Genomic DNA, 21,966 nt, shown 5'->3' on the forward strand with positions numbered 1-21,966 from the left:
TTCAGAGTCATCAACAACATCTTCACCCTTGAGCAAGAAGTGAATTTGAGGCTTATTCATGTTTTGAATTAGTCTGCATTGACACACTGAATCTCGAAACTATCCATATCCCACTGAGCCTTCCTTTTGTTGATGACCATGCTGTCCTCAGAGAAGTAAAAAACAAGCCCTAATCACTTCCTTCCCTAAAGATACTTAGATCATTGAGGAATACCATCAAAGGGACAGGATGTTTCAGTTCACTGTGATCAGCTCTGGAGTGAAGGAAATCCAAGTGTTATTGATGCACATGAGAGGAACACCCAGCCCAAATATGGGAGGTCAGAGAATACCTCTCAGTAGAAGTGGCACCATACTCTACAGTTATTAGTTTACAAAGACCCTGTAGTATAGATTAACTGGGTACAATTTTAATTAATAATTTAATTTAATTTAAATAAATTGATGTAACCAATATATCTTCTCGAGAATATTGGAGAAATCTCTAACCAGGAGTGACTAAGAACACATTGAAACACATCCAATCCTCTTCTATTGTCATTCCTGTTCCTTACTGTTTGTTGGTTGTTCATTCGGCAAGTCCTTATTGACAAATTGGTATGTGACAAGTGCTCTGTTAGGCATTGAAACAAAATGAAGAACCAACCAGGCTTGTTCCCAAACCTTGTAATACTATCTAATGAGAAAAATAGGTATTATACAGTCAGTAAACATATAGAGAAAGATAAAATTTGGTGACTTCCATGGGAGAAAGAACATAATAATATTTGTTAAAAAAGAGGACCCTCTTTCCATTACCTGCCAAGGTTGGGCACCCTGAGGATGGGACATTTGATCTGAGATCATCTTCCATTTCTAATGTAAAGGTCTCTGAATGATGACAACTTTATCCTGGTAGGTAGACTCCCAAGAATGGCTTACCTCTTAAGTCTAAAACACACATTCCTAACAGAAGTTATATCACCCTCAAAGGGGCAAGAATTGACTCTTGGGAAGATGAAAAAAACTAATTTTTTAATGTATCAAACACAGCTATACATGCAGCACATAAACACATAAATAGTATATTTGTGGTATTAAATTTTCATGGAAAAAGGGGATGGCTAAAAACAAAAATGTCTAAAAAAGATCCTTAGGGGAGCAATAATGAAAAAATGGTTGAAAAACAGTGGTTCAGAGTTTTTATTCAACAGTCCCTCAAACAATATTTACTAAAGGCATGCTTTCAAGAAAGAACAGTTAGAGGTGCAGGGGATATAAGGGTTAAGAAAAGTGGCCCTTAAATGTTAGTGGGAAAGAAGACACAAAAGCAAACAAGGAAATAGAGAAAATAATTGCAAATTGTTATAAACACTGTGAAAAAAACACAAAGGACCTGAAACAAAATAATGGGGTGGAACCTCTTTAATTGCAAAGTGAGGGAAGGCCTTTCTGAGAAGGGCTTTGGCTTTAAAAACGATGGTATGCTTGCTGATTTATCTCCTAATTTGCAGATCTGGGTGAGATTACGGGCAGTCCCTAATCTGTAAATTTGTATTATTTTCCTGTTCAGAAGCCTCATAACAACTTATGTGAAAGTCAAAAAGGCGTATGCTTGACACTTTGACTGTGTGACTCACACCACGCTCATTAAGCTTGCCTACATTAGGAGCTGCATGCGGAACCAAAGGCTGTGTGAAGACAAGGTAGTGAAGGGGTTTCCCATATGAAAAATACAGAAAGAATTATTTGAATACTAGCAAATCCACAACTTGACATTTCTAGAGAACCCAGGCACAGCCTTGGAGACATTACTCCTGAGAGACCGCAGCTGTTGGAAGATGAGCTCCAACTTCTAAAAATGTATCACTACCAGGATTGAGATACAAACAGCATTTAGGAAGGTAGCCATGTTCACATTTTCAGAGCCCAAAGCAAGATATGACACTAAGCTCTTCTTCCCTTTTCTGATTCTTGCAGATCTCATCTGAGTAGCAGCTTCCTGCCCTCCTTCCTGGAGATAAGTCAGGCTTTTGGTGAGACAGACTTTCCCTACCCTCTGCCCGGCCGGTGCCCATGCTTCTGTGGCTGCTGCTGCTGATCCTGAGTGAGTAGATGGGCTATAATGGGACCACGGCCTCAGTTCCTAAAGGTGACCAGGGAAAAACTCAAGGAGCTTCTGTCTCTGCTTCTACTTGGGGTTCAGAGACAGATAGCAAGGGATGGGAAGTGAGCAGAGCTGGGTTCCCAGGACAACCAAGAGGCTCCAAATGCAACCATCAGAGCAAGCCAGATATCCTGCCCTTGGTTTCTCACCCACTGCTTTTCTCACCTCATAGGAAACTTGGATTTTTCCTTCTGCCAATCCACAACTCTATATCCCACCCCCCCTCTTAAGCCTCAGACTAAATAATTTTTTGGATAAACAATTACTTCTAAAAACCTAGGCATGTGAAGGAAGGTCTACTGAGAAACATCACTCTTTTCTAGAAGTTTTAAGCCAAAATTTAATCAGAGATTGAAAAAGTGAGGGGAACAATATGAAGCCCAAGGAATGAAAGGAGGATAAACCATTTCTGTAAGTCCTTGTCTGCCTCTGCACTCAGAGAAGAGAAGGAGAGAATAAAGTGTGCCGTGGCCAAGTAAATAATAGCAGAGATGAGGTCAGGCCTTGGACACAAGCCATCACGTTTGTAAAACAAATTATAGGCCATTTTTTTGTTGGCTTAGGGGCTCTGGATGATATAGAAAGGGAGCAAAGAAATGATAAGGAAAAACAAAAGAAGCGGTTGTAGTTAGGTTGTTAGAAAATGTTTCAGAGAGTGTCTGATTGTCATTTTCTGCTCCCTCACAGCTCCTGGGAGAGAACAATCAGGTAAGTTTCTCCTTCTCTCTGCCCCTCTGGTCTCTGGATATTGGTCCCCTCAGCCCACACAGCCTGCCCTAACCTTTGCAGGGATGCATCCCATCAGCAATGCTAATGCTCTGGGGTCACATCTGCTACTATATTGGGTGAACAGAGCCTCCACCGACTTTTTCAGTCTCCAGGTTTTTTTTTTTTTCCCTACATTACCAGGATTCCTCAGAGTAGAGGAAGGAAACATTTGCAGAGCAAAGGGCAGAGGCAAGAGGCTGATGATGAAGGAATCTCATATCTGATCTCCATATCCTCTAATACATCTCCCTCTGAATGTCCAAGCTAGTGCTGCTATCAAAGGACATAGAAATAGCTCCCATCGACGGAGGAAGATGCTACAGCAGAATCCTTATAAATCTCCAAAAAGAGCTTATGCCACTGCCACACCTCACTTCCATGCCTGTCAGTCAGTTGCAATTCCATACACAAGTCTGACTTCTCAGGCAGCCCATCCTCCTCCATTTAAATTCTTTATATCCCTCCATTGTTTACTCTGTCCAACTTAAATGGAGAGTAAAGTTGCTTTCCCCATAGACTTTCAAAACTAAGAAAGATATAAAAGTAATACAAGTGAGAAAATCTTATTCATTTTAAGTGTTAACAAGTAGGAAGTAATTTTCTGGAGTCTAGAAACTACTTCTGAGGTATATACATCCCAGGTTCACCTTTATCTGGACAGAAATGTATAGGACAAGAGAATTTCAGAATCAGCCACATTCTGAGGCCTTTGCAGTGTTTGCCCAATGGCAAATCACATCTCCTGAGCTTTTCTGAGGCTATGCCAGGAACCCGAGACCTCTCCCCTATAATACCCATCTGCCCACCTCCAGGAAATGGATGAGGAAGAACAGATTCTTTCCCAGGCATTTCCCTAGGTTATTTCTGCTCCATTTTCCACCCTGGTCCTGACTGGAAATTAGTCCAGGAAAACTCCTGACTGTAGGTTGGGCTCCCCCTGTGCTGTGCCCACCTCCCATTGACCTTCCCCTGCCTTAATCTTTCTATTTCCTGTTTAGGGGTGGCTCCAAAAGCTGTACTTCTCCTCGATCCTCCATGGTCCACAGCCTTCAAAGGAGAAAAAGTGGATGTCATATGCTGGGGAATATCACATTCCCCAGCCCAGGGAGATACGTCTTGGTATCGCGATGAGAAGTTGTTGAAAATAAAACATAACAAGATCCAAATTACAGAGTCTGGAAATTACCAATGTAAGACCCAAGGATCCTCCCTCAGTGATGCCATGCATGTGGAATTTTCATCTGGTGAGGAATGGAAGGGGATTGTTTAAAGTCAAGCCACCAGGCAGAATGTCTGAGGGCTGGGTTTATGCAGGGATCCCAGGCAGAGTTGTAAGCAGACATGGGGATATTTGATGCGCTGACCCCAGTGGGGAAAGTAAAGAGATAGGGCAGCAGCACGATGCTGGATTGTCTATCCATCTCCCTCCAAAGAAGTGTGGGGCCATCAGGCAAAAAGGGGTTCAGGTCTGGGATTCCTGTTTTGTGAAAAGACATGAGGATTTCTCAAGAACGTTTTCTGGGAATTGGTTCACTCTTGTAGAGCAAGGAAGAATCAGGTATTGGGGCCACGTGGCAATGTGGGTGGGGGCCATTTGCAGGTGTGTATAGAACTGTGGCTCTTGCCTCATGGGCAGAAATGAGAGTGAAGGCAGAAGCGGCAGGGAATAAACTGAGTGTGCTCCTGTGCTCTTTGCAGACTGGCTGATCCTGCAGGCTTTACAACCTGTCTTTGAAGGAGATAATGTCATTCTGAGATGTCGGGGGAAAGACGACAAAAACGCTCATCAAAAGGTTTACTACAAGGATGGAAAACAGCTTCCTAATAGTTATAATTTAGATGAGATCACAGTGAATTCAGTCTCTGGGGATAATAGCAAATATCATTGTACTGCTACTCATAGGGAGTTTTACATATTTGACAAAAAAGAAACTTCAAACCACGTAAATATCCGAGTTCAAGGTAATGGCTAGATTCCTGTGTATTACTGGGTTTGGTAGGGAAACTGAGGATAAAGGGAAGGTGTTTATCATTGGGAATTTCATAAAGAGGTTCCTATGGCTCAGCCATGGGAGGGAGATGGTTCCTTCTGCATGCTTCTCTATCTCCTGATGGCTGGTGCTGAGAACACAAGTGCATGTCTCTAGGAACTCTGAGCCTCACCACCCTGGGGACTATGTTGTTTCTTTTCATTAGAGCTGTTTCTACATCCTGTGCTGACAGCCAGCTCTTCCACGCCCATAGAGGGGAGTCCCATGACTCTGACCTGTGAGACCCAGCTCTCTCCACAGAGGCCAAATGTCCAGCTGCAATTCTCCTTCTTCAGAGATAGCCAGACCCTCGGATCGGGCTGGAGCATGTCCCCCAAACTCCAGATCCCTGCCATGTGGACTGAAGACTCGGGGTCTTACTGGTGTGAGGCAGAGTCAGTGACTCACAGCATCAAAAAAAGGAGCCTGAGATCTCAGATACGTGTACAGAGTGAGTGTCCAAGGGGCTGCTCTTCCAGAGTCAGAGCTGGGGAGAGGAAGGCCAGTGATATCTCCTGCACCCCTAGGATGGTGGACATAACAGAGAGGAGTATCCAGCTATTCTGGTAATCTTCTCTCTTTAAGCTCAACGTTGGTCTAACAGCCCTAGAACATTTTCTTCCACTTGAGTCAGGTAATAGTAATTATTGATCAGTTACTGAGTGCCCAGCGCTTTGGGGTTACAGAGATGTACAAGATCGGTTCTCTCACGAATCAAGAGACAACTAGAAGCACAGCTGAACACATGCAGTTTTAAGAGGCCCCTGTGGTGCTTCCATTTGGTGACCTAAACTCACAACAAAATAGTCAGAAAAGGGGAAGAACTGTAATAGTCAGAGAAAGATATGGAGACATGGATGTAAGTCTGGAGAAGTCTTGAAGAATAGGAGAAGGGTTTGGATTCTATTTTGATCTTCAAAATAGAGGATCTCCAGTGTTCTCTTTTAGTTTGTGGTTTATTGATGCATCAAAGATTCCTCAGAGATAAATGCATATAAAGTGTGACCAGAAAACACTGGGTTTATGGAGATTATGGACTTGGTGCCCACATTTCTCAAGGATGGGAATTGTCGTGGGAGTGAGAGGGATGTTGCTTCCTTTATAATTGTATACACAATTAATTTCTTATTTCCTACTTTGGGCTTCTGCCTGCTGCACCTGCTGCTATTGGCCTATTTATGGTCGCTCCAGCCTTCCCCTTGACCTTGATGTCCCTGCCATCAGGACCTTCACATGCCATCTTGTGTTCCCCCAGGAGTCCCTGTGTCTGATGTGAATCTAGAGATCCGGCCCACCGGAGGGCAGCTGATTGAAGGAGAAAATATGGCCCTTATTTGCTCAGTAGCCCAGGGTTCAGGGACTGTCACATTCTCCTGGCACAAAGAAGGAAGAGTAAGAAGCCTGGGTAGAAAGACCCAGCATTCCCTGTTGGCAGAGCTGCATGTTCTCACAGTGACGGAGAGTGATGCAGGGAGATACTACTGTGCAGCTGATAACGTTCACGGCCCCATCCTCAGCACATGGGTTCGAGTCACCGTGAGAAGTAAATTCCGATTCCTTTCACACAGCCTCGAGTTGCAGGCCAGGGTTTAGGTTCTCTGTCAGCCACTAGGATCTCCTAAAAGAGGCATAGGGAGGGAGGGAGGCAAAGGGGGTGGGGAGAGAGGGAGAGAGAGAGAGAGACAAAGAGAGAGATTTAAAAGCTATCTGAGAAATTGAAAGATGGCAAAATAAGTTGAAGCACCTTGCTTCTTGTGGGGAAGACTGAGTGGTGATGAAAACAAAATTACCCAGGATTACCTCTCACTGTTTTGGGGAAATGCTTCTGATTGTTAGATGAGAAAAATGTGATCAGTGGGGAAACAGAAACAATCAAGGGACAAGGGACATATCCACTGCTAGGCTCCTTGAGAGAGGTTGTGCATCTGTCACAACATCAGAATCCTCTGACAGCCTTTTTGTCTCCCTCAGTTCCGGTATCTCACCCCGTCCTCACCTTCAGGGCTCCCAGGGCCCAGGCTGCGGTGGGGGACCTGCTGGAGCTTCACTGTGAGTCCCTGAGAGGCTCTCCCCCGATCCTGTACCGATTTTATCATGAGGATGTCACCTTGGGGAACAGCTCAGCCCCCTCTGGAGGAGGAGCCTCCTTCAACCTCTCTCTGACTGCAGAACATTCTGGAAACTACTCCTGTGATGCAGACAATGGCCTGGGGGCCCAGCACAGTCATGGAGTGAGTCTCAGGGTCACAGGTAAGCAAGATATACCCACAGCAGTTAACAGCCAATACAACAGATCATGTCTTCTCAGACATAGCTCCACTGGGCTATTTGCTGGTTGATATCCCAATAGACTTCCTACTCTTTCTGACTCCACCTGGGAGTTCTGGGATTCTTCCTTGTGATTACACATTTAGTAACTTAGACCATTCCTTTTTTTTTTTATTCCTCTGTAATTGTCATCAACAGCCATCCATATACCCCATTCATTTTTTTTTTCTGGTAGTGGCACGAAGGCTTACCAGAATATCAAATATGTGATGGGTCAGCAATTACTGACAAAGGAAAATGGCACAGAAAGCCTTTATTTCTGAATTCCTTTGCCCAGGAAAAAATGACTGGATCATCCCTTGCCACAGTTTTCTGCCCCTATCTCGATCTAAGTTCTCACTTGGCTCCCTGGATCATTAAAGTGTCTCTCTTCATGGATACCCACTTCTATGGGTTCTCTGTCAGCCACTAGGATCACAGCAGCTGGCCTCCTTCATGGCCTCCAGATTCTAATGACCTAGCTAACCTTCTCACTTTTTTCAAATGCCTTCTGATTGGGTCTCATTTAATCTGATGTTCTCAGTATCCCCTAACAAAATTTTCCTTCAGCAGAGGCACCAGGGCATCTCGTATTTCCCATGTCCAGCCCCTAAGAACAATTAGCAGTGTGCCCAATCATTTAGAAGGGAACCTCCAGCCAAGTCATGGTTATCCCAAAGTGCTCAGCATTTCCAGGATGGGAGAGGGCACTGGGACCTAGGAGAAGATGGCAAAATAAGAGAGATATGGTAATAATTCCCGGTGACACAAACCTGTACATTCTCTGGATTTTGCCATAGACTCTTGTTCTCCAATGATTCCAGACTATTAGAACACATATGACATTTTGGTTAATAATAATCCTTCCTATAGGCCAAACTTGGGTAATGATTTAAGGAGGTATTAAAATCTGGGAATGCCAGACAGTGTGCTGAAACAGAGACTCGAGTCTTGAACAAGAAAATATCATTTGTTTAACCTTGAATAAGTCTTCTTACTAGTCTTGTGCTTATTTTCCTCCCTTATAAAGTAATTGAGTCAGCAAATCATGGGGGTACAAGAATTCTGGATCTCACAGCACTCTCCATCAAAAGTATTTAACACACACCCCACATATGTGTATATTAATAACATATATTTGTGTATTATTTATATACGTGTACTACTGTATTAACTGTAATGGGCACATTACAAAACAAACAGAAAAATAGAAATTAAATAAGGGGCTGGGTGCAGTGGCTCATGCCTGTAATCCTAGCATTTTGGGAGGCCGAGGTGGGCAAATCACTTGAGCTTAGGAGTTTGAGACCAGCCTGGGCAACATGGAGAAACCCTTGTCTCTGCAAAAGAATACAAAATTCAGTTGGGCATGGTGGCATGTGCCTGTACTCTCAGACACTTGGGAGGCTGAGGTGGGAGGACCACTTGAACCCAAGAGGCTGAGACTGCAGTGAGCCAAGATTGCCCAACTGCACTCCAGCCTGGGCAACAGAGTGACACCATGTCAACGAAAGGAAGAAAGAGAGAAAGAAAGAGAGAAAGGAAGGAAGGAAGGGAGGGAAGGGAAGGGAAGGGAAGGGAAGGAAGGAAAGGAAGGAAGGGAAAATGAAATAAACAATACTTTAAAATCTTTGATTTAGAATATTTGACTAAAATTATTATAATTGAATATGCTTCATTTACTTTGAAAATCTTAGTTTACTTATGGTGGTACAGTTATTTGAGGTTTGGTTCTGAGTTTGGCCTTATTCCTATTAGTTTTAGTGTCTGTTACTGCTTAAAGCTTTATCTTACCAATATATCTACATCCAAGTGGAAGCAGATCATCACTGCTGCTCTTTCAATTCCATGATACTCATTTTTCAATCCCATAGTCTAATTATGCAAGGGTTTTCATTGAAATGTGGTTAATAAGTTTATGTTTTTGTTGATGTTCATTAGTTGTTCTTGTAAAGTAAGTGGGAAGTGCTGCATGTTGAATTTCCTTTTTTTTTTTTTTTTTTTTTTTTGAGGTGGAGTCTTACTCTGTTGCCCTGGCTGGAGTGCAGTTGCACTATCTCAGCTCACTGCAACCTCCACCTCCCAGGTTCAAACGATTCTCCTGCCTCAGCCTCTCCAGTAGCTGGGATTACAGAGGCAAGCCACCATGCCCTGCAAATTTTGTATTTTTAGTAGAGACGGGTTTTCGTCATGTTGCCCAGGCTGGTCTCGAACTTCTGAGCTCAGGGAATCTACCCGCCACAGCCTCCCAAAGTGCTAGAATTACAGGCATGAGCCACCACGCCCAGCCACTGCATGTTGAATTTCTATCGAACGTGTTTAAACTTTGGTTGCCATGTTCTGTTTCCATGGATTTTTAAACGTGCAGATATAAATTTTTAAAGTTGACATACTTACATTTTCTGGTAATAAGACCACATAGAAATGTAAATATTTTTAAGCAACTATTTTCCAAAATATTATCTCCATAGCATGAGTTTAGAAAAGCATTAACAATATGAGTACTGTTAAAGGTCACTTTTTAAAGTGTTTGCTAAGTATTAATATTGTCAGTAGCCACTGATCACCAAAAGGTCAACAAAAATTAAATACTAATCTTTCTTCATGGAAAAACAGATAACTTATCTTCACATTTAATTCCTATTTTTAGAACTTTGCCACAAAATAAGTGAACTTTCATGTGATACAAAAAGGTTTGAGGTCACTCCCCAATCCCATCACAAAGCATGGTAAATCTTTTATGATTTGGCCAGGCACAGTGGCTCATGCCTGTAATCCCAGCACTTTGGGAGGCCAAGGAAGGATTGCTTGAGCCCAAGAGTTTAGACCAGCCTGGGCAACATGGCGAAACTCTGTCTTTACTAAAAATACAAAAATAGCAAGGCGTGGTGGCACGATCCAGTAATCCCAGCTACTCTGGAGGCTGAAGCAGCAGGATCACTTGAGCCCAGGAGGTCAAGGCTTCAGTGAGTCATGATTGCACCACTGTACTCCAGACTGGGCAACTGAGTGAGACCCTGTCCCAAAAAAAAAAAAAGAATAAAGAAATTAAATTAAAAAATTAAAAAATATATTTTATGGTTTAAATTAAAATCATCTGTAAAAACACTTAAGTAGCCAATTAAAAGGGCATTATGCTCCATATGCTGAGAGTTAACTAATAAGCCAAGGCACTGCTGTCCCACCCTCTGTGCCTGGGTGGCCTTGCCTTCCTAAGAAACCCTGTCCTATCCCAATACACAGTGTGACATCTACCTGAGCAAGAGCACCACCATGAATATTAGTAAAGCTGAATATCTTTTTAAATTTCAAGCTCAAAAAGAAATACTCTTAAACATTCTCATATTTTCTTCTTACAATTCAATCTGGTGTCTTATAGCTCATCTTGGAGACCACTTAAGTTGACAGTAACCATGGTCTTTTTCAGTCTTCAAATTCTTTGATTTTAGGGGAATATACATTCAGAACCAGAGGTCCCATGATCTGTAGAGGAAGGGATGCAAGAGGTTGGAAATCTCTCTTCCCAGAATACGAACACCCAGAGACATGGGTGAAAGGCACAGTGAGATCACAAAGCACCATACAAAAGACTCACCCCCGAGGCCCTCTGCATCCTGCCCAGGTCACTTCACATTTAGAGGCTATACAGAAGGGACAAATTCAAACAGTCGGTTTCAATTTAGCAGGAACTCTACACTTCCAATATCAGCACTTGGCACCTCTATCCTGATGAGGCAGCTGGTGCTATCTTTCTTGCAGCCAGCAGATGGTTCATTTTCAAGTTTAATCATTGCCATTCAGTGAATAGTTTCCACATTCACACTCATTCCCTTTAGCCAATCTGCGATGGAAAGCAGAGCTTAAGATCCTTATCAAGCTACCATTGCCAATAAAGCACACGGCTTATATCTAAAGCACTACACACAGATTAGTTCATCCAGTTTTCCTCACAACTTTGCAGAACCAGCAATCTTACAGTTAACATTCCACATTAAGGGCTTTCTATTCTTCCCAAATGCCATTTCTTTAATTGTTCATTAAAATGGAAATCATTGTTGCTAGAGCTATATCTGGATATTTCTGTGACAGTTTGGTTCACTTCAGTTTTCCATTCAATCATCAATTATTGAGCATAAATTTTATATGCCAGGCAAAGTTCCAAGAGATATAAATACAGCAACGAACAAACAGATAATTCTCCATCCTATTGGGGAATCATATAAAACAATGATTGATAGATAGATAGATAGATAGATAGATGATAGATAGATAGATAGACACATACATACATACATACATACATACATAGATACATAGATAGACAGATGTTAGGTAGTGCTAAATGCTATGTAGAGAAATAAAGCAAGGTGATTAGGTAGAGAGTAATGGGTCCTGCCTTCAGATAGGTATGGAAGTCTCAGTCTTAGAACTAAGATTCAGATGCAGGAATTTTAGAAACCTTGATTTTAGTTATATTTTTATCAATAATAATAACCAATTTTTATAGTACTTTACATACAATATGATTTTTATTACAATAGCTTGAGATATAATGTATCATTAGCTCAGTTTTAATGAAGAATAAACTAAGACTTAGAGAAATTTAAAAGTTCTTTAAAAATCAAGCTTATAGAGCCAATAAAGGATAGAGACAGGATTGAAGCCCAGGTTCTCCAGAATCCAGGTGCATGTTCCCGCAACTCAACTACGCTGCATATTCCTTTATTAAGTTCTCTTGTATACCTACTTAAGTAAAACTGCCAGTGAACTATTTTTCCTCCCTCAGTTCCGGTGTCTCGCCCCGTCCTCACCCTCAGGGCTCCCGGGGCCCAGGCTATGGTGGGGGACCTGCTAGAGCTTCACTGTGAGTCCCTGAGAGGTTCCTTCCCGATCCTGTACTGGTTTTATCACGAGGATGACACCTTGGCGAACAGCTCGGCCCACTCTGGAGGAGGGGCATCCTTCAACCTCTCTCTGACTACAGAGCATTCTGGAAACTACTCCTGTGAGGCTGAGAATGGCCTGGGGGCCCAGCACAGTAAAGTGGTGACACTCAATGTTACAGGTGAGTTAGTAGTACCTGGGCTAGAGGTCACTATTATGGTAAATAAAATAGTTATCTGACGGATTGTACAAATTCTACCAGCACCAAGGAGGTTTTAAACATGCACACCAAGGCTTGGGACTTCTGGAGATTGGTACTGATTTTATATGGGAGAGGGAAAGGAAATACATTTTAATCTTAGATGCGGGCAAATACCTTTCCTGTGCCATAGTTTTGAAAATTACAAATGATGCTACAGGAGGAATCAGAAACAGGAACATACCCACCCTACTTGCATGATTTTGTCTGTATCCAAAACCTGTGCCCCTGGAACTCAAGTACAGCTCCCTCCACTCAGGAACTTCCAGTAGCAGAACAGGCCTTACCGCTGTGGGAGTCACGGGGCTGGTGCTCAGCATCCTCGGACTTGCTGCTGCTGCTGCTCTGCTGCATTACGCCAGGGCCCGAAGGAAACCAGGTGGGTGCTAGGTCCTACCTTGTGATGTGATTTTGCCATTGCTATAATAATTTGAAGTTGTCTGGTGCACCCTATAAAGGTCAATCATTCCCTTCCAAGTACTAGGCCCTCAGTTCCACTACTCACTGTCACTCTAGGCAGTTGTAGCAAAAACAATAGAATAAACTTCTCAATGAAATTTTTATCTCGTGTTTGAGATTTATATTAGGTAGCAGAGTTTTGCTTCCAATTAAAAATTAAAAAATTAATTAACTCATGTTCTATCTCCCTAAGAAAGTCCTTCATTTGTAACAAAAAATAAATAAATCATCATAGAGGTGACCATAAACTCTGAGATATATTTGAATACCAGCTAAATATAGTGAAATTGGATAAAATAAATAAAGAATGCCAAAAATGAGATTAAAAATTCAATTTCCAATTGTTGCTAATATATAGAAACACAACTAATTTTAATATTAATTTTATATCCTGAAATCTTGCCAGACTCACTTATTAGTTCAGTATCTCTTTTGTAGATTTCATCAGATGTTCTATATAGATGATCATGTTGTCTGCAAAGAAAGATAGTTTAACTCTTTCCTTTCCAATCTTAATTTCTTCTACTTCTTGTTCTTGCTTAATTGCACTGGTTAGAACCTCCTGTACAATGTTGAGTGCAAGTGGTGAGAGAAAATACTCTTATGACATTCCAGATCTTAGGGGGAAAGTATTCAATCTCTCCCCATTACAGATTACTTTAGCCATGGGTTTTTTTCAATGCTGTTTATCTGGTGGAGGAAGTCCCTCCTATTCCTAATTTGCTGAAAGATTTTACACAAATAAATTTTTGTAAAATGATTTTTCTACATTTGAGATAATAATGAGATTTTTTTTTAGTCTATTGATAAGGTGAATTTTGAATGTCGAAGCAGCCTTATATTTCTGGGGTCAACCCAACTTGGTCATGATTGTTGATTTGATTTGCTAAAATTTTGTGAAGGATGTTTACATCCATGTTTATGAGGAATATTGGTTGTTAGCTTTCATTTCTAGAAATGCCTTTTTATGATTTGGTCTCAAAGGAATACTCACTTAATTACCACTTCCAGAATTTTTCATTCCTTTTTGTATAGCCATATTTTCACCTGGTATCAATTTTGTTCTGCCTGAAGGACTTTTTTTTTTTTTAACATTTTTTACAGTATGACTGTCTACCAGTGAATTTGATTGATAATGTTTCTCAGTTCCTCTATATCCTTACTGATTTTTTGTCTACCTGATCTATCAATTGTTGAGATAGGGGAATTAAATTCTTTAACTGTAATTGTGAATTTATCCATTTCTTCTGCAATTCTATCAAGTTTTGCTTCCGGAATTTGGAATTGCTCATTATTAGGTGGATAAGTGTTCAGAATTTTCATGTTTTTGTTGAATTATCCACTTTATCCTTATGAAATGACCCTCTGTATCCCTGGTTGAATCACTTACTGTGAAACAGTCTTTGTCTAATATTAATATATTAATATATCTAGTGTTAGCATGCGATTTTTTTCCATCGTTTTGCTTTTAGCCTATTTGTACCCCTATATTTAAAGTTACTTTTTAATAGATAACATGCAGCTAATTCTTGCGGGTTTTGTTTAGTTTAATATTACAGTCTGCCTTTAAAATGAGGTATTTAGACCATTTACACTAGTGTAATTATTGATATGATTAGGTTTCATGTCTATTTTGCTATTTGCTTTCTATTTGTCACATCTATTTTTTGCTTTACTTTGACTTATTTTTGGAATAATTGATTTTTTAATTCTACTTTACTTCCTTTGTTAGTACAATAGCCATAATTTTTTTAAAATTTTTCAACTTTTATTTTAGATGTAAGGGGTAAATGTGTGGATTTGTTACATGGTTATGCTGCATGATATTGAGATTTGGGGTACAGATCCTGTCACCCAGATAGTAAGCATAACTTACTCAGTTATTTTTCATGAGAGTCAAGGCTGGTATGTTTATTTTGAGCAATGACTTGTGTTCTCTAAGCCAATGAGACCGATTAGAGCCACAGATTTTAAAAAGGCAAAGGACAAGGATGAGAACCTGGATAAGGCTTGTACTGGGGCAAGCCTGAAAGATTCAATATTTCAGTGATGATGGAAACTTGCCATATTTTTAAGTCTGATAGATTTGGCTTCAAGGATAGACTTCTAACAGGTAATCACCTATTAGAAAATTGTCAATTTGTTATTGTTAAGTCCTCAAAGTACATACTTTGTTCAGTTGTTTAACAAATCTTTGTTGAATATTTTTAACTGCTAAGCATGATATTAGGAATACAAAAAAAATTTAAGATGAGGTTTATAGCCTCAACTAGCACATCCTTTCATGAAAGAGAGAATTAGAGGCAAATAGAAATAAATAATTACAAAACAGTATAGTAATTTTAATATTACATGGTCTTATGTGCATGGAGACAGTTTACTTAATCCAGCCTGTTGGCATCAGGGACAGCTCTGGAAGAAAGATAAATTGGAGTTAGCCAAGTGAAAGAGAAGGAGAGAAGAGGTGTGGAAAAGCCATTACATACCCAAACAATTTGCAGTTCAGTGTTGCTGGAATAGACTTGCAGGGGTGAGGGGTCACAGTTAGAGAAAGAGAAGGTAGAGCTTATCATGGTAGTCCCATTGATTCATATTAGTGAAGGAATTCTGTATCAATTTTGAGCATCACTTGGCCCCTCTAGGCCTCAGTCTCCTTGTCTCCACCTTGTAGGGCTGCAGTCAGGATGAAGAAGTGGGTTTGAGGGGAGCACCTGACCCAGGTTGTGACCTACTCAGTCGCAACTACTTAGAATTGCTATTCACCTATTACTGATTGAAAAATGATTCAGAATAAGTGTGATTCTGGGCAAATGCCTTTCAAGACCCCACCCTCCTCACCTATAACATAACATAGGGGGGTGGAGCTGGATAATCCTTGAGATTTGCCGTAGCTTAGATCTAGAATGAATCTGATTTCTAGGAAAAAAATGTTCTAACAGAGAGTTCATTATCTACACAGCTCAGTTACCACCAACCTTCCTTTGTTTGTTTTGCAGGAGGACTTTCTGCCACTGAAACATCTAGGTGAGGTCTCTGCTTCTTGTGCTGCCAACATTTTCATGATTTATTCATATGCACAAGACCTGTTTATGTTTTTTTTAAATTTGGATGGATTTCGTAGTAGCATTTTTACGTTCTTACAAAATAAAAAAGTAGATATAAGTGAATGTCACTTTCACTTATATTTGTGAACGATATTCACTGTCTCTACTTAAACACAATACATGTTATTGGCTATCTATGTTAATTTATCTACTCCCTTAAATGTGTTCCAGCAGAGACTTGACCACTAATGTCTTAATGGCATTACCTTTCACAGGGCTACAGTGCATTCATTTCCTTCTTCCTCATTCTTCCACTCATTTGGGAAATTATTATTAAATGCTGGCAATGTTCAATTCACAATATTAACTGTAGAAGGAAATGAAATTGGAAAAAAATCCACTTTGCTTGAAGAGCTCACATGGCATCTTGCAGGAAAGGTAGATTATTGTAATATGAGGTGGAAAACTGAAACGGCTCTTTTAAAAAAGACAAGGTTTAAGTTCTGTAAGAATGCAGAGGTCTTTGCGTATCAGTGTTTAATCATTTACGTCTTCAAAAATAACATTTAAAATTAGTCAAATATGAGTTTTTGCCTTTCAAAGAGGCCCTGAGGCTGCTGGCCCTCTGGCCTTGCCTTGGCCATCCTGTTTTGTAATGCTTCCCTGGGCTTCATCTTGTGCCATACGTCTTCTGATACTTTATCAAAAGATCCAAGCAGAAGCAGACACAATATTTTTACTTGAGTCATGCTGGACTGAAGGACTTCCTGAATACTGATTTCCCCGAAATTCTGTGTAACCCACAGATACTTTTTAATCCATTTTCTCTCCCCCTCTGTCACAGTCATAGTCCTACTGAGTGTCAGGAGCCTTCCTCATCTAGGCCTTCCAGGATAGACCCTCAAGAGCCCACTCACTCTAAAACACTAGCCCCGATGGAGCTGGAGCCAATGTACAGCAATGGTGAGGACTCCCTAGGGGGCAGAAGGCTCCAGGGAGGAGCCAGGGAGGGAAGAGGGATTGAGCGACAGCCCATGGCCCTGTCACAAATTTAAAAATGACATTCCTAGCATTACGCTGGGAATAGAAGTTGGTTATGAATTTGGTGATTAGGAAGTAGAGTCTATGAGCTCTTGACTGCAACCAACTATGATATCTTCTCTCACAGTAAATCCTGGAGATAGCAACCTGATTTATTCCCAGATCTGGAGCACCCAGCATACAAAAGAAAACTCAGGTGAGATGCCTTTCAGGCAAATAGAGGTGAGGTGGCTGTGTTTTATTGAAACCGGCAAGGGGTCTTTGATCAGAGTTATTTCAAATACAAGCCCAACATGCAAGGCATTACTTGCCTCCTATATTGTCAGTTGTAGAATCTAACCATTTCTTCTTACCTTTACACACTGCCACCATGATCCCATAAATTCTTTGAGGACAGACACTGTGACTTTTTCACTAATGTATTCACAGCATTTAGCTCAACGCTTGGAAAACTATAGGCCCCCTAAAATATTGTTTGAATTAATGAGTGAATAATCAAATGTGGAGACAATTGTCATTCTTTTAACTGGTCTCTTTATTTCTACTACTGTTCTCCTCCAGCCTTCCCACAATCTATTTCCAGCATGATCCCTTTGAGGTGCTCTATTGTTCACATCAGTGCCTAGATTAACTGCCCTCAATGACACCCATTCCAAAGCATGATCTTTGCCTTCTGCATGCTGGCTCCTCCTGCAAGCTTTGCCTAATGTTCTTCCTCTAGCCATACTGAACTCTGCATCTTCATGCTTGGTGCTCATGTTTCTTACTGGTCCTGAAATGTCCTTGCCTCTAGTCTACTTGGTGATCCGTACTCATATTTCAAGACATAGATCAGGTAACACAGTGAAACTCACGCTGATGCCAACTACCCTTTCCATATTCTAATCTGAGAGGAGCCATTTATTCTTTATGGCAACAACATAGTTCAATATGTATTTATGTCTTGGTGCCCATAATGCTTGTTGCATTTATTTCTATGTCCATTTCTCCGCTTCAAAATTATAGGATTCTTGATCACATGAACTGAGTTTCTGTCATTTCTTTTTTTTTTTTTTTTTGTGAGATGGGGTCTCGTTCTGTCACCCAGGCTGGAGTGCAGCAGTGCGATCTTGGCTCATTTCAACTTCTGCCTCCTGGGTTCAAGGGATTCTCCTGCCTTAGCTTCCTAAGTAGCCGGGATTACAGGCATGCATCACCATGCCCAGCTAAATTTTGTATTTTTAGTAGAGACAGGGTTTCACTATGTTGTCCAGGAGTTTCTGTCATTTCTATCTCCTTATACCTTACCTAATGCCTAATAGAAGGCATTGCTTAATGAATGCTTATTGGCTGCACAAATAAATAAAAGAGATACAAAGAGCCCCTTGGAAAGGTAGAAAACACACACACACTAAATTTTCTCAATGCTCCAATGCAACTCTTTCGCTTCCTGGGAAATTGTCATGTGGCCTTAGAATGCCAATCTCCTCTCTGGCCTCTTCCAATTTCCCTGTGCAAGTGAAGTGACTCATATCTGCCTCCTTCTCCCAGAGTATCAATACAGCCATAGAAGTCTGCAATGGATTGTGGGTGGGTGCCCCTCTGGGGTTATAATGAGCAGAGGAGCAAGAAGGAAATTGTCATGAAAATAGTTCTGGGCATTTGGTGGGCAGAGGAAAGTCTTTTTTAGTGTTTGTGCTTGGGGCAGTACTTTTCCTATTTGGGTTTGGAAGAATCCAACAGAGGAAACAGTCAAGAGATCAAGCAAATCAAGAAGATTGGCTTGGAGTACTTTTTCTATGTGGGTTTGGAAGAATCCAGCAGAGGAAACAGCAAGAGATCAAGCAAATCAAGAAGACTGGCTTGAAACGCAGTGTGCATAGGTTGTAAGTTGGAATATACTGCCCACAGTTTAATACTTTTCTTTGCTACTCCTTCCCAACAGCTAATTGTCCAATGATGCATCAAGAGCATGAGGTGAGTCACATTTCTTGGCTTTCTTTCCTCTCTGGCCTTCCTCTCCTGTATTTAGGTACTTACTTTTTGTGTTTTTTTCTACCAGGAACTTACAGTCCTCTATTCAGAATTGAAGAAGACACACCCAGATGACTCTGCAGGGGAGGCTAGCAGCAGAGGCAGGGCCCATGAAGATGATGAAGAAAACTATGAGAATGTACCACGTGTATTACTGGCCTCAGACCGCTAGCCCCTTACCCAGAGTGGCCCACAGGAAACAGCCTGCACCATTTTTTTTTCTGTTCTCTCCAACCACACATCATCCATCTCTCCAGACTCTGCCTCCTATGAGACTGGGCTGCAGGGGATGTGAGGCTGCACAAAAGGTCTGCAAATCTCCTCTGTGCCTGAGTCTGTGTGTTCCCCAGGAAAAAAGCGGGCAGCCTCTGAGCAAGCACTGTGTTATTTTCACAGTGGAGACACGTGGCAAGGCAGGACGGCCCTCAGCTCCTAGGGCTGTCGAATAGAGGAGGAGAGAGAAATGGTCTAGCCAGGGTTACAAGGGCCCAGTCATGACCATTTGATCCAAGTGTGATGGAAAGCTGTTAATGTGCTCTCTGAATAACAATTTGCTCCAAATATTTTGTTTCCTTTTTTTGTGTGGCTGGTAGTGGCATTGCTGATGTTTTGGTGTATATGCTGTATCCTTGCTACCGTATTGGGAACAGCCAAAAGAAGTTATAGAACAAGATTTTAAGGTGACTCTATCTGAAGTGTATTTTTGTACTTACAGGGTGACATTCCCAACCAAATTACCCTAGTTATGATGAAAAATAACCTCAGCATTTCATTAAAGACTCTGCTAGTTTAATATGTGACCTCTATCCCCACTGCAAAGACCTTATGTGTAAAGAATCACATTAATTGTAATCTTTGCTTCGTGACATAGTCTCATCATTTTCCATACATGATAGATTTCTAGTCAGTCAATTTTATTCTTATAAGCACCCACTGACCCCGAGACAATAATCTACTGTATCTATGTGGCTTCTCCCATTCTCTTCCTCTACCTCATTCCATCTGATAAAAAACCATTCTAAATCTCATGTTCATTCCCATGCTCTCCTATTTCTATCATATTAATGTATCTATATGTTTTCCTTAAATATGTTTTTATATTAATTTTAACTATAAGTTAAAGACCATATTGTTGTAGATAATTTTTTTTAGTATTTTCTCTTCATGTTGTATTTCTAAGATTCATCCATATTGATGTGTGTTGCTATAGTTCATTTGTTTTTATTGCTGTTTAGTATTTACTTGTGTAAAATATCTGGCTTAATGTTTTCCTAGCTATCACTATCAAAAACTCTTTCCACAGTGTGTTGAATTTTTAATATGACAAAAATGAAAATGTACCAACAATTTTTAGTGACTTCACCTCCATTCCGAAATCCTGATGTTTCCAAATATCTCTGAACACCTCAGGTCTTAGAGACAACTGAGATTATATTAACATTAATCTCTGAATGTTGCCAATTCTAGGCCTTTGCTTGGTTCATGTAGGAACACCAAGTCCCTTTCAAACCACCACATCTTCCTCTAATCAATATTTCTTGGAGTCCCTAGGGAATGTCTTACATGCATTCAAACAATCACCATTTCTGGAGATACGCTACAGGGTCACCATAAACTCTGCTACCCTTAGGTTCCATCACTATGGAAGCTTAGTTTCACCAGAAGGCACTTTTGTCCTCCATTACGACCAGCAAAGCCAGCTAAGCCACAGCTGCTGGCCTCAAAAAATGTGATGATCAATCCACACTGCTCCCACTGGCCTCTGTTATCCTTATCCTGGCCTTTGAGAGCAGGGCACTATGTCCTGCCTATACTGAGATGCTGATCTCTGCCAGTTCATATTGGCATTAAAATTTTAAGGTCCCTTGAAGAGGTAGGAGGCAAATGTCTCTGTCTTCTATGTGATACACTCTGCTGTTTTTTTCTCTATGGTAAAAATATGTAAACCGGTTTTGGGTACCAACCACCAGGCTGTACATGGAGGCTTTATTCCTTTCTAACCCTGCTGCTGATTTGGAATTACCTTGCCAAGCCCCTTTGTGCCTTATAGTGAACTTTCTCTAAGGGACCTGTCATCTCTTATCATTGTTTATCCATTTTCTAGATTCTGAACCCAGGAAAGGACAAAGTTCAAGATTTTCCATGTCTTTGTAACACTTAGCCCTGTGCAAATCAGTGTATGTGAGTGGAAGGAGGAGTGAGTCCTAACTGTACATCTCGGATATAACAAAAGTGCAAATTCTGATTGCCCTGCAAAATGAATTATTCTCATGCATTGCTGTACTTGACTTTTCCCTTTGAATTCACAACGAAAAACCCACAGCCCAGAAATCTAAAAAACAGTAATTTTAGTGGAGCCTTTGAAAATAAAAGACCATTGGAAAAAGTACCAGTTTCCACTGTCTTTCTCACACTTACCCTTTTAGTATATCTTTACATCAGAGCCTATTCTCACTCATGGTTTACCAAAGAGAAAGCCACATGAGAAGCTTAGGTTTTGTCACTAACGCATATTAAAAAGATTATTTTAATTTTATGAACATCAGATTTGGGTGGGGACACAGAGTGAAACCATATCATTCTGCCCCTGACCTCTTCCAAATCCCATGTTTTCACATTTCAGAATACAATCATGCCTTCCCAACAGTCCCTTAAAGTCTTAACTCATTCCAGCCTTAATACAAAAAGCCAAGTCCAAAGTCTCATCAGAGACAAAGCAAGTCCCTTCCAACTAGGAGCCTGTGAAATTAAAAGCAAGTCAGTTACTTCCAAGATACAATGGAGGTGCAGGCATTGGATAAATGCTTCCGTTTTAAATGGGAGAAATTGGCCAAAACAAAGAGGCTACAGGCCCCATGCAGGTCCAAAATTCAGTGGGGCAGTCATTACATCTTAAAGCTCCAACATAATCTCCTTTGACTCCATGTCTCACATCCAGGACACACTGATGCAAAGAGTGGGCTTCCATGGCCTTGGGCAGCTCTGCCTTTGTGGCTTTGCAGGGTACAGCCCCCA

The 21,966-nt window shown here is 41.0% G+C and overlaps 1 protein-coding gene across 1 annotated transcript; it reads left to right on the plus strand.

Moving 5' to 3' along the window:
* The first annotated feature begins 1,775 nt into the window (after window positions 1–1,775).
* FCRL3 (Fc receptor like 3) lies at window positions 1,776–21,340 on the plus strand. The gene is made up of 16 exons (XM_012511488.2): window positions 1,776–1,883; window positions 1,960–2,086; window positions 2,834–2,854; window positions 3,913–4,158; window positions 4,613–4,876; window positions 5,111–5,395; window positions 6,200–6,487; window positions 6,916–7,194; window positions 12,038–12,316; window positions 12,654–12,773; window positions 15,850–15,877; window positions 16,742–16,860; window positions 17,066–17,134; window positions 18,863–18,894; window positions 18,980–19,090; window positions 21,056–21,340. Exons 2-16 carry the CDS (start codon window positions 2,056–2,058, stop codon window positions 21,110–21,112), a joined length of 2,229 nt encoding a protein of 742 aa, XP_012366942.1. The 5' UTR covers window positions 1,776–1,883; window positions 1,960–2,055; the 3' UTR covers window positions 21,113–21,340.
* The last annotated feature ends 626 nt before the right edge of the window (window positions 21,341–21,966 follow it).

Source organism: Nomascus leucogenys, chromosome 12, assembly GCF_006542625.1.
Source record: "Nomascus leucogenys isolate Asia chromosome 12, Asia_NLE_v1, whole genome shotgun sequence".
NCBI lineage: Eukaryota > Metazoa > Chordata > Mammalia > Primates > Hylobatidae > Nomascus > Nomascus leucogenys.

Bases quoted from the DNA above. Each gene is read 5' to 3' on its own strand.
- FCRL3 (XM_012511488.2), top strand. From the start codon at position 2,056: ATGCTTCTGTGGCTGCTGCTGCTGATCCTGA. The intron at 4,159-4,612 runs GTGAGGAATGGA...TGCTCTTTGCAG, and splicing joins GCATGTGGAATTTTCATCTG to ACTGGCTGATCCTGCAGGCT. The intron at 7,195-12,037 runs GTAAGCAAGATA...TTCCTCCCTCAG, and splicing joins AGTGAGTCTCAGGGTCACAG to TTCCGGTGTCTCGCCCCGTC.